This window comes from Camelus bactrianus, chromosome 17 (genome assembly GCF_048773025.1).
Source record: "Camelus bactrianus isolate YW-2024 breed Bactrian camel chromosome 17, ASM4877302v1, whole genome shotgun sequence".
NCBI lineage: Eukaryota > Metazoa > Chordata > Mammalia > Artiodactyla > Camelidae > Camelus > Camelus bactrianus.
This window is the reverse complement of record NC_133555.1, coordinates 33,179,809-33,192,537: the sequence shown is the minus strand read 5'-3', so window position 1 is coordinate 33,192,537 and position 12,729 is coordinate 33,179,809. Positions and strand designations below refer to the sequence as shown.

The window sequence follows — 12,729 nt, the reverse complement described above, 5'->3', positions numbered from 1 at the left end:
TGTGAAATGTATTTCACCCAGAACTGGCTTGGGAACCATGTAAATCACCCGGCTTAATGGCCTCTGGGATTGTTCCCTGCCACCCCTCCCCAGCCTCTCTGTGCCAGGGAACTTGGCACTGCAGGGCACCAGGCAGGCAGGGCCCCAGTCATGGGCTGTGGGCAGCCCAAGGCATCCTGGTGCTAGGAGGCACTGTGAGGGGAGCAGCGGCCCCAGGGAGCATATCAGCAGGAGAGGGATGGATGGGGCCTGTCTAGAGCTTTGGGACGGGGACTGGATTGGTGTGTGTAAGCCTCTCCCTCTCCCCACTGCTGCCCTTATCCTTGTCTTCCCATTAGTGGCTTACCCTCAGAGGAAGGTGGGTCCTGGTGTTCTCCCCGGGACCTCCACAGCCCTGAACAAGGAAGCCCAGGGTCTTAGGAATGGCTGGGGACCCTGAGAGGGTCTGTTAGAACTCCATCTGGAGTATGAGCTCCACCCCACCTCCCCCCGTCCACCAGGGGCTGCGTCCCATCACCCCCTGGATGCTGCCTGGAGCACCAGCCATGTGTGGTTATTATTTGTTTGGCCTCACTTCCATTTCTTCCTCACTGATGATCTCCCTCAAAGACGATGAGCTCCTCCAGAGCAGCCCTGGCACATAGTTAACATGTAGGGAGGGGGCTCAGGTGGGGAAGGGGCCATCAGGAGGTGGGTCCTGAAATGTAGGCAGGCCTTGGAGCCATGGGTCAACGCAGAGGGGCAGTAAGGAAGGAGCAGGGCAGCCAGTTGAGGGGCCCTGCTGATCTCCATGGATAGGCTGCAGACTGGCCCCTGGCCACATGCACAGGCATCTAGGACCAGTTGGCCCCCAACAGGTACCACAGCCAGGAGACTCCCCAGAACCAGTATGCTGGCCTGCACCCTCCTTCCCTGGCAGCCTCAGTTCTCCTTGCTGGAGAGCAGGGTGGGAGGAGGGGTCCTGTGTTTTACCTTCCTATCCCCTATGGCCCTGGCTTTCTACCTCAGCTGGTGGTTCTGGAAAATGCTGATGCCCAGGTCCTGCCCACCCAATTAAATAACAGCGCCCTGGGGCCCTGGACCCCACCTTCACCTCTCTCTCTCAGGTAGCCCTTGGAGGCAGCCCCTGGGCTGGGGCAACCTTGTAAGAGAGGCACAGGAGGGTGTGTGGGGTGGCCTTTGCCCTGTGGCACGAGTAAAGCCAGGCCCATGTGGGACCATCCCAGACCATGTAAAAGCTGCTCCAGCTTCCAGAGACATAATCAGCTTGGCCTGTAGACACCTGCGCTGAGTTTCTGTTCGGCAAACATTTTTGAGCACTTGGTGTGTGCTAGCCTGGAGCTCCAGCCAAGGACAGGTGGCCGTGCCTACACAGCTCGAAAGGGGAGGCAGCAGGTCTACTGCAGGACAATAATGGGGGAGCCTTCAGGCAGCCTAGGAAGCCCCTGACCCACACGGGGAAGTCAGGGGAGGTTTCATGGAACAATGAGTCCCAGTCAGGCACAAAGGGACTGGCAGAGGTCAGCCAGACCATAGGTAGGGCCTGTTTGGGGCTGGCAAGGCCCTTGCAACCCACCCAACCTCTCCCTTGCTTACTCCACACTCAGTGCATACTATGTGCTTGTTAAGCCCCCCTGGAAGGAGCTGGCTGCTGCCTGGGTGGGTACTCAGTCCTGAGGGCAGGGATCCCCTCCTATGCCCACCACCGTGCCCATAAGAAGCAGCCCCTGTGGCCGTGGTCTCCATAGCACCAGCTTACAGGGCAGGACAGAGATGACAGCTATGCAGATGGGTGGCAGGGAAGCATCATCAGCTACAGAAGGACTCATCACTCTGGAGGGTCCTGAGAATGATGAAGACACTGAGGCTGGGAGGAGGAGGGCAGGTGGCTTGCCCAGATTCCCACCGTAAGTTGGGCAGGGGCCAGGGCTAGGGTGGGTAGGAGGAAATTGGAACAAGAAGGGCAGACGGACACGTGTGATGGAAAAGCGCAGGAGTGCGGGGCTCCCTGAGGGTCCTGTGGTCAGGAGGCCGCCTGGAGGAGGTGGGCTGAAGAAGGGCTATGTGAGGCAGGGGCTGAGGGTTCAGACCCGAGCACTGGGGCGTGAATCCTGCCTCAACCACTCACTAGCTGTGTGATTTTAGCATCACTTAGCCCTGCTGAACCTCAATTTTTCTTGCCTATGAAATGGGAATAAAAACAGACTGATCTCATAGGATAGCATCTGTGAAATACAGCACCCATGGCCCAGCTCGCAGTGATTGATGATGTGGTTAAAATTACTTTCTTTACAAATGCTTCCTCTCTGTCCTTCCCCTCCCACCCTCTTCCTCTTGTCAGGCCTCTTGTCTGACCCTGAAGCTGATCCTTCCTCCCCATTTTCATCACTCCCCGTCTTCTTGCTAACAAAACCCAAGCCTGCAAGAATCTCTCCCACCTCAAACCCCAAGGTGACCCCATCCTTAGCTCAAGGGTAAATCCTGATTAGCCCAAGCCAATCACAATGCATCCTCTTGATTGCTGGTGATTGGTTTAGAGTGGACACATGACCCAGTGCTGGCCAATGAAGTGTCAGGGGAAGTTGACTAGGTGTTTCTGGGTGAGGCTTCCTAGCTTTAAGAGGAACCCAAAGGAAACAGCTCCTCTTTTACTCCTAATGTCTGGTATTTGTGATGCCTGGAGCTGTGGCAGCCATCTTGTTGCCATGAGGGAAGACAACCAAAGACAGACAACCACACCAAAAGTAAGGCCAGCCAGACAGTGTGCAAGTGAGGACTTAGTCCTCAATGACAGCTTATACATATCCACCTCTGGGCTCCCTGTTGGACGGTCTAGCATGATGAAAAAATCATCAGGCCAGGGTTGCCAAGGTATACACAGAAGCAACCTCTTTTCCTTGTACTCAGGTATACTCTTTGACTCAGATTTTGAGAGTTAGTAATCAGATCAATGCCTTCTTCTGGAAGGCCCCTAAAAACTGGGCATAGAGCTTGGGGGGAGGCATAGGGTGGTAGGAGAGGCCCACACAGGGTAGGGAGCCAGAGGAAAGCACTGGTCTGGAAGGCTCCTTAGCCCAGTACTCAGGCTCAGCAGGCAAGCCTGGTAGAGAGACACAGCCAGAAGGTGGAGCGGCCAGAGGTCCTACTAGGACCTACAAGTGGCTTGGCCTGACTGGAGTCTAGTCACACAGAGATAGTGGCCAGAGACCAGAATCAGCTCAGGCAGGCCCTTGAATACTAGGTGAGAAGTGGGGCTCTGCCCATGGCAGGCTTCTGGGGTGCAAGGTCATAGCTAACCCTCAATGGGAGACACTGCAGCAGGCCTGGCAGGTCCAGGAAAGGCAGGAAAAACTCTGGGTTCTCATCACGCCCACCCCAGCCTCAGCTCACAGGGAGAAAGGAGGAACGTCCGCCTGTGAGAGCCCTCAGCACAGAGGCCTGTTCCACCAGCTCATTTCTCCTTTCTAATAAATGAAGTTGGGGGCAGGGCTGAGGTGGGTTGTTTTGTTGTTTGTTAGAACTGGTGGCAGCACCAGCCCTGACCTTTAAGGCTTCAAATGCAGCATTTCAGGCAGCACCAGAGGAGGAGAACATGGACTGCGGAGGGAAATTACCAAGGATAAAATGCCACGTCAGGCTGGAAACTCATAGCAGAGCAGGGGCCTCTTCCCATCTCAGGAACACTCGGGCCCATTCATGCCCACCTGGAGACAAAGCTGTCCTTTCCAACGGCACCCTGAAAGCCTCGCTGACTCTAAAATGGCACAAGGGCATCGAGGTCTGCCGCAGGAAAACACCAGGAGCTGGGGCGCTGCACCACAGGCACCTTGCTCTGCGGGGTTTGCCAAAGGAGGCCTCAAATTGCTCCACATCTCATGTCAATAATGTTTTTATTTCAGAGAAGCAGCTGTACATCACAGAGCAAGGACTGTTGAATGGGGAGCACCCTTCAAGCAGCCTGTATTGAGCACTTGGGGGAGACTGGGCCCTGCCTGCAGAGTATGTGCAGCCGGCATAAATGTGGGGCCCCAAGGCTCCTTTCTGCCACTCAGACATCAATTTCCCTGTCTGTACGATGGACGTATCTGGGTCCCCAGAGGCTTGTATGACTGGGATATGTCCTTTCCAAATCAAGGACCTAGGCAAGGCCCATTATTGCCCAAGGGGATGGTCGCATCCAGGCTCCCTGACCCTACAGGGACTTTCACTGGCCCTGTATGCACCCAAGCCCTTCACAGACACTTCTGCTATTTGCAGAAGCCCCCTCCTAAGAAGCCAAGGATGCTTGGCCATCCCAGCACTGACAACACATCGGTCCTGAGAATGCCAGGAAAGCAAGACTTACAGTTCTCTCGGACATCAGAACCCATAAGATCAGGGCCCATACAGCCCAAGGGCCAGCACCCAGCACAGGGCACCAAGACAGCCTTGTTCATGAGGACCCAGTAGGCAAAAACTCATCCTTGAAAGGAAAAGCTTTGCTGGAGGTGTCCCAGAGGAACATGCAGGCATCATCGTGCCAAAGCTTTTATACCCAAATCATGCCTGAGTCTGACTGCACAAACGTCTTGCTAGGAGCAAGAACCCCAAACCTACAGCAGGTGCTTCAAATTTTGTCAGTCTCCTTCCTTCAGTGTGCAAGTGAGAAGCAACACTCCAAGAGGGAAAAACGCCAGGCCAAGGTCACACAGCAAGGGTTTCAACTCTGCCTAAGCCCCGACCTCTCCACCACCCTCCGGGATTATCCACATGGGAAGGGTTATTTGCAAAGATGCTTCACTTCACAAAGGACTTACCAAGCTTTTCAGGGTCCCAAGTCCTTCAGTGCATCTAAATACCATTTGATTTGCAAAAATTTAAATTACAAGGACGAAGCCTTTGTGTGTTTCCTTTGCAGACTGTCATTCAAGCCAGTTGGTAGATGATCAAACTTCCCAGCTCAGCCTTAACTCAGGCTGTTCTTAACATAAAAGTTTGCAAAACACTGGTCCTAACAACCAGACGGCTTTATTTCTCACTGCCAGCATTTGCCCAGACGAGCCCTGGCATTAACCTCAAAGGCAGGTGCAGAAGGTGGGCACAGGGAGCGCATTCTGGGTGCAGAGATAAACCATGAATATTCCCATGCACACATATGCACACACCCACTTTTGCATTCATATGCACAGACAGCAACACCTGTGTATACATACTGAGCATGCACGCACACACAACCTGCATATATACCAGCAAACAACATGCAAGCATACATGGGTACACATACTCACACACACCCACACAAGCACACGTCTTTGTATACAAATGAACACTCACACAAGCACGCACTCATGAACATACCCAACACATGTACACAAACACATGAAAGAGCACAAACATATGGACACTTCCACACACAAGCTGACATGTGCATACAGGCCAAGCGAGAAGCACAGGAAGGAAGACCCAGAAACCGCAATCAAGTTTCAGGTGCCTGTAGGGCCTGGCTGGGCAGTAGGTGGTATGGGTGATGGGACAACTGCCTGGCACGCAGTGTACAGGCCCAGCTGGAATGAAAACCCTCATAGATCCAGTCAGGATCCACGTGTCCTTGTCATGCATTCCCTGGGGCTAGGCCCATATCTCACGACGTTTCACACCCTAATCCAATGAGGCAGCACCATCACGGGAACCCTGTTTTACAGATGAGGTCCCAAGACCCAGAGAGGCGAAGGAAGTTCCCAAGGTCACACAGCTGGTGAGAGGTGTGGCAGAGTCTCAGTATGTGTCAAGAAGGGACTCATTCCGAAAGATTCGGCTAGCAGGGAAGGAAGGCATCAAGGTGAGAACCAGGGGGGCAGGAAAAAGAAGCAGAAGGGATGACTTCTCTCCCTTCTCAACTACTCCTTTCCCCTTTGTTTAATAAGTCATTTCCAAGGCAGGGAGAAATGGTTAATAATCAGCAGGATAGTCTTCCTGTGCCCCTCCCTCTCTGTTAAACAATTAGGCTGATCAGAGCTCAAAGTGGGTCAGTCTGAGAAGCAGCTTCGAGACACCCAAGGTGCAGCCAGAGGCCAGTACCAGAGGTGCAGACTCCTCACACTGGGGGAGATGGGGCCCAGCTGGGCTGGGGTCAGGCCTCCCCCTGCAGCTAAAGCAGAGTGTGGAGAGGAGCAGGAAGACCTTGGCTCTGTCTTCTTAGGGGACTATAATGTCAGAGTCAGAAGGGCCATGCTAGAGAGGAAACTGAGGCCCAGGGGGAAGAGAGGCTTGTCCAAAGTCACCACCATGAGAGGACTGGGTTGGGACTGCCTTTGACAGAGGACCCTAGGACCAGGACAACCCAAGGTGAGGATGCTCAGGTCCGCATGTGAAGATTTCCCCCCATGTAATACCAACTAGACAGTGTTTCCTGCTCTGTAAGGCCAGATCCCCCACAGACTCAATCACCAGCATCAGTGGTGGTCAGGGGCCCAGCAGGCTGGACTAGCCCCAGAAGGAGGGGGCCCAGGTGAGGTGGTCCATGAGCAGGACCAGGGCTGGGGATACCAAACCAATGGCCTGTGTCCCACGGTGGCAGGGCAGGGCTTGACTGAACACTGCCCCCAGGTCCTGCCTGCAGAAGGTCAGGCTTAGACTATGTGGACCTAAATGACAGCATCCTTGAGTCCCTTGCAAGCCCCCCAGGGACATCTCAATCCCCATGGTCACCTGCACCACCAACTCCCCCCTCTTAGCCACAGGCAGCTCAAGAGGCTCTTTGGGTTACACAGGACAAGAGAGAAAGGGAAAGGAAGAAAAGCAAAAAAAAACCAAAAAACACACATACACCTCCCTCTGGGAATACGAATATTGATTCTGTAGCTTCTTGTTTAGACAGTAGGCACCAGAAAAAAATAAAAAATAAAAAAATAAACCAACCTGACACGAAGAGAAGCTCCCCAGTTGGCTGGAGGGATGAAGCCAGCAGTGGGAAAACCCACCACCCTCACCTTTAGAGCATCCTCAGCCCTGGTCTCCCTCCCCAGGCCTGAGACCCTGAGCCCTCACTTAAAGACATAGGTCACTAGTTCCCAAGGCAGATCTCAAGTCTGGACGCCCACAAGGATGGAACTGGAAGGAAAGAGACCACCCCCCACCCACAGACAGCACTACCCTCCAGGGTGCATGCCACATGCCTGCCTTCTTTGACACCCAAACCTCCAGCTGCCCTTTGAATGGTTTCCTAGCAAGAAGAACCCTGGTTCCCCAGCAACCCAGGCCCCACCTGTCCACGAAGCATGACAACCCAAGCATCTATAAGGTCCGAGTCCTCTGAAGTCCCCTCAGGCCTAAAACAACTGCTGCAGGACTAGAGGACCCAACCTCAGGTTTCCATTAACCAGCCCCATCCCATGACCTTTCTCTCTGGAATCATACTGGAATCTGCAGGGGGCATGGCACCTCAGAATCTCGAGATGAAGTCCCTCTTTGCCCACGCCTCCATGCCAGGCAGGCCTGGCCCAGGACTTAAAGCCTCAGAGAAGAGAAAATCCTGGGCTGGGTACTCCATGATCTCCTGTGTACATGTGAGAGAGGGTGGAGGTGGGAACAGGGGCCATGAGCATGGAGCACCGGGCTGGCAGGGCAGCCGTGGACCAAGGAAGGCCCCCTTAGGGAGACCCAGAAAAAAAGACAGAGGGACAGAGTAGGAAAGGTTATAGCTGGAAGCCTAGGTGTAACTCACATGTCTTAGGCCTCTTCATTTTCTTCCAGAGACCCAGGTTTTGGGTCCCCACCTCCAACTTCCAGGGCCCACTGCCCAAATGTGCCCAGCCCCTCTCAGGACAGCTAAGTGTCTGACAGATTAGTCCTCTCCCTGCCCTGCCCCCAGCAGTTGTGGGGCTTTGGGAAGGTCCCTTCATATTTCTGAGTCTCAGTCTCCCCATCTGTGGGATGGGCATGACCACAGATCCTGAGGTTAAGGCAGTAATGTGGTTAAGGGGCCTGTCCTGAGCTCAGTGAGGGGAGGCCATTAGCCTGGTGACAACCCCCACCACAGTCAAGTTGGGCTGCAGGGAATGAAGGAGGGAGGAGTTGATACTCCATGTGGATGGATATGGCCTGAGCTAGTGGCACAACCCAGAGGAGTCCGGAAGATGTGGGTAAGAGACCCTGAAGGAAGGATCTAACCTCCTGAGAAAAGCATGCAGTGATGAGGGGACTGCATAAGTGGAGCAGAGAGATAGGAAGGCGCTCTGCCCATGGGAGCAGTATGAAAAGATTGGTGGGTGGGGGCTCATCAGGCTGTAGCATCAGGGTCTGATGTTAATGTTATCAATAGTTGCTATGGTTCCCACCCATGGAACCCTCCATGCCCACCAGAGGCTAACACCCTCTTCCATTAATTCTCACCAACAGCCTCCAAAGCAGCTTCTACTATCTTAGCTGGGGAAACAGAGGCAAGATCATTCCAATGGAGAGGGTCAGCTCTGGAGACCAAAGCTTGAGCCTGCAGGGTCTACACCTGATACCCACCATGTCCTCAAATTACCTCCTCCTGGGAGTTGGCAGGGTCCACCCTACACAGGCAGAGGGGAAAAGGAGGCACTGAGGGCAGAAGTGCTCACTCCATCTGTGAGTCAGACTCTCCTTGGAGACACTAGTGTGACTGAGAATCCAGAGGGAGATTCACCTGCACACTATGAGGGGGCTCGTCTTCAAATGTCATACTCCCTTCTCAAGGCCTAGCCTGACAGAGTTGGACCAATAAAGGTGTGTCCTGGCAGGGACAGCAGCCAAGGGTCCCCCTCTTCAGACCTCAACACTAGGAGGGATGTCAGTCAGTGGCAACGGGCTGTGAAGCCTCGACCCCTCCTCCCTCCTGCAAAAGCTGTTGGCAGGTTGTTGGGTAGATGGGGGACCCAGATGTGTGATGTTGCCTCCCTCTAATAGTGAAGATGTGGGCTCAGAGGCCCAGACAGACAACACGTCACCCACCATTAACCGTAGCTAGACTGACGCATGCCCTGTCGTGGGCACTCAGGAAAAGGAGCATGTACTCTGGCTGTCATTAATCTGCTGGGGGGCCCAGACTTCTCAGGCTCCTTTCTGCTCCCTACTCACCCACCCACTCCCAGAGGAAGGGAGGTGCTGGCCAGTACTGTCACTGGGGCAGAGTGGAGCTAAGAGAATGCAGCCAGCTGGGCAGCTCAGCCAGGACCCTGGGGAGCAGGGGACAGAGAAACCCAGGGATGCCAGCGAATAGGGGACAGAGGTCCAATAGAGATGAAAAAAGAGGTGAGCAGGGCAGAGTGGGCACAGAGAGATGAGAGGGATGGGCAAGGAAGTGGGGGGAGGTGGGAGAAAAGATGAGAGACTGAAGGAGGAGGCAGGGGACAAGGGAGAAGATGGACAGGATTGGGAAAGGAAAAGACACAAGGAGAGGCAAAACAGCGACGGCTGCCCCTCAGCCAGCAGCAAACAGGAAACAGGAGGAAGGAGGTAAGAAGGAGAATGTGTGCTCTGACTCCCATTTCCCCCATCTCACCTGACACACGCATGCACACACATGTGCTGACGCACACGTGGCCTCCTTCTTGTTTGAAGACCAGATCTGGGTCCAGGTGGGGTGAGAGATCCACCCCTCAAATCAAAGCCCCGTCCTCCCTTCAGTGGTAACTCCCCTGCCCTCCCTCATCCAGCAGCAGCCTTGGTCTGCTTTGCCTGGTGGGCAGAAAGCCACGCTGCCAGAGCGATTACAGAAATAATGGCCACCGGACCCCAAACCCACACTCGCTTAAAAAGCAGCAGCTTGCAAAGCTGGGCCCTGTCACATTGCCAGAAGCTAATGAGGAAATGACTTTCCTGTCAAGGGCCCTCTCCACTGAGGGGTCATCACCCTAGTACTGTGAGCTGAGAGTCCCAGTTCTCAGTTCAGAAAGCCACCTGTATCAAAGTCCCATCCTAGCCTGGCCACGCTAACCCAGGAGAATTTAGGAAGGCCACCGGCCTCTGAGCAGCCCCAGGGCAGCAGCCTGAGCCTTTCATGTCAGCTCAACAAAAGTCTCAACTCGAACTAGGCATGGCCATGCCGGGGAGGTGGGAGGGACCCTCACTCAATTCCCTCCCCTTCCTCTCTCCGAAGATCAATGGGCATCGGTATCTGCAGGACCAGGGCAGCTGAAGGGCGCTGGCTGTCACCGCCAGCCCTGCGTGCCGTCGCACCGTTAGTCACCTCCCCCTGGACCCTCAGAGCTGCACAGCCCTCACCTCACCCCCGCTCTCATTCCCTAATTACAATTTGGAAGGCATGTCCCAAATCCTCAAATTAGCTCCAACTATATTGACAAGAGAAGAGCGTCCAGCTGAAAATGTGCTGCTGCCATCACACCTGCCTCAGCAGGTCTTCTGGCTGGGGACGGAGGGACAGGTGTCCACTCTGGTCAGGGTCTCACAAATGCACAATGCAGGCCCAGGAGCCATCTGACCCACTGCAGGTTGGAAGGAGAAGGAGTGAGGTGGGAAGAGGTGAAAAGAGACATCTACTGAAACCTTCACTCAAGGAGCTACCAAATGGCTAGGGGGAAAAAAACTGTTTCTTGGCTTTGAGGAAAAAAGAACAACAACAAAAAAATAATGCTTTTGCTCTTTTTAAACATCATGACTTCAGTCCACTTTCATCACAGCAAATGAAAGACAATAACGCACCCACAAGCCCTAAACTTCCATATGATTCTATTCTCCCTGCACACACCCCACATAGACACATGAAAAATCCAGACGGTTGACAGAGGACACGTCCGTGTGGCACCTGTAATTTGCCTACTGATCACCCGCCTGAGCACAGCCAGGCTGTTTGAGGCGAGAGATGATGAGACGGAGAGAGACTCAGACAGTGAGAGTTTGTTTTTCCCTCATCTGGGAGAACCTACAAGCTGGAGTTGGCAGGTTTTAAGGCAGAACCAGGGGCTCCTACCCTTGGGCGCAACTGGTCTAATGATGCAGAGCCAGCCTTTCCCCTTTCCAAAAGCCAGACCCTTCCCCTTGACCACTAGCAGCCACGGCCATTGGTGCAGGAGTCTAAAGACAGGTGGCTCCTCAGACCCGGAGACAGATAACAGACAGCAAGGTGGTCACGGTGCCCCAAAGCCACAGGATGTCTGGGTACTGACATAAGGCTGGGTCATGGTGCCCATAGAAACAGCTGCTGTCCTAAAGGCCACAGGCACTGAATACCTATTCCCAGCCCCAGACACATCTGGCCAAGCTCAATTGGAGGAGGATGCCTGAATTTTGGGGCTCTTGGGGAGGGAGAGAAAGCTCAGAAGGACCACAGAGAACCAGCAGAAGCTGGCAGGGCCGGGAGATGCCCTTGTTGGCATCAGCAGCAACAGGGGCAGGCAGGGGTCCTCTCTGCCATTCACCCCCACTCCGGCATCTTCACCTCCCAATTGTGCTTTCCAGGGGACCCTTCCTCCAGGTGTGGTGGGGGCGGGGCAAGAACAGGGGACACTGACCCCCTCTGTGGCACTGGCCAAACAGGAAGGTGCTCGCATCCTCTGCATCCAGCCCTCCCCCTCAAAGGAAAAGGACAGTGAAGACAGGTGTGGAGGTGCCCCCCACCTCTAGCTCTAAAACGCCAGCTTGTTACCCAGGAGGAACTACAGGGCAGACGCGGAGCCGCCCCTTCACCCAACCCCAACTTCCCCTCTCATCCGGACAGTGGCAAGGGAATCAGCCGGCAAGCTCGGACCCCCACTCCAACAGGAGGCTTGGAGATCTTGCTCTGCCCAGTTTGGGGGATGGGGGGAGAAGGGGCACCTCGGGGAAGTTTCGCGACGCAGCCAGAAGCTCCGGGACCCCGGCTGCCCGCCCTCTGGGCTTGGGGCCGCTGCCCCCGGGCGAAGAGGGCAGCGAGACCCAGCGCCGCCGCTCCGACGCGGGGCTCTGAGAGGGACCGGCGCGGGCGGGGGGCGGAGGGGGGCGCTGAGCTCGGCCAGGGTCCCGCGGCCGGCAGAGGCCACTTACGTGTGCTGCTGAGGGAAGCTGTAGGCAGAGGCGCCGGGGGCGGCGAGCAGCGGTAGCAGCAGCAGCGGCGGCAGTAGCAGCGACAGCGGGCGCGGGGGCCGGGCCACCCGGCGCCCGGCGCCTGGACCAGGTCGAGGGCCGCGGTCGTGCCAGAGGAACGCGGTCCGAGCCGGGCCGGGCCGAGAGGCGCCGCAGGTCCGAGCCGGCACCGCCATGTTTCCATTCAAGATGCGGCGCCGCGGGTGGGGGGCGGCGGCGGAGGGGGAGGCGGCGGCGGGTGGCGGGGTGCGGGCGGGTGGCAGTCGGCCTCTCCTCCTCCTCTGCCTTCTTCGCGCGTGGCCTCCGGGGCTGCCCGAACCGCAGCGCCTCTGCGGGCTGCGCGCCGAGATCTCTCCGCCGCGCTAGCTCGAAGCGCTCTGAGCGCCAGGTCCCGGACCAGCGCTCAAATAGCGGCCGCCGCCAACCTGCCGGCGCCGCCCTCCCCCACCCCTTTCCCCGGCCGGCCCGCCCCCGCGCGCCCCCGCCGCGGCTACGCGCCCGACCGTGCCTGCGCGCCCGTCGTCCGCGCGCCGCCCCTAGCCTGCCCTGCTGGCCCGCGTGGTCGAGCCGAGCCCGGGTGCGCGCGTCCTGCACCTCAGGCGCGGTCAGAGTTCCCAATGTGCGCCTTACCCCACGCCTCAGACCGCGACGCTCCTCTCCGCCGCACCGCGGGAAGGGTCCCTGGCCCCGAGGCCCAGGGCAATC

At 56.2% G+C, this 12,729-nt stretch overlaps 1 protein-coding gene across 15 annotated transcripts in view; it reads right to left on the bottom strand.

Annotated features, from left to right (window-relative positions):
* The window catches only part of CACNA2D2 (calcium voltage-gated channel auxiliary subunit alpha2delta 2), a 136,920-nt gene extending 124,442 nt beyond the window's left edge, over positions 1 to 12,478 (bottom strand). For all 15 annotated transcript variants that reach the window (XM_074344827.1, XM_074344831.1, XM_074344829.1 and 12 more), the window contains exon 1: positions 11,986 to 12,478. In XM_074344827.1, the coding sequence (XP_074200928.1) occupies positions 11,986 to 12,200 (215 nt within the window). In that variant the 5' untranslated portion in view covers positions 12,201 to 12,478. The remainder of the gene's footprint in view (positions 1 to 11,985) is intronic.
* Positions 12,479 to 12,729: the final 251 nt, after the last annotated feature.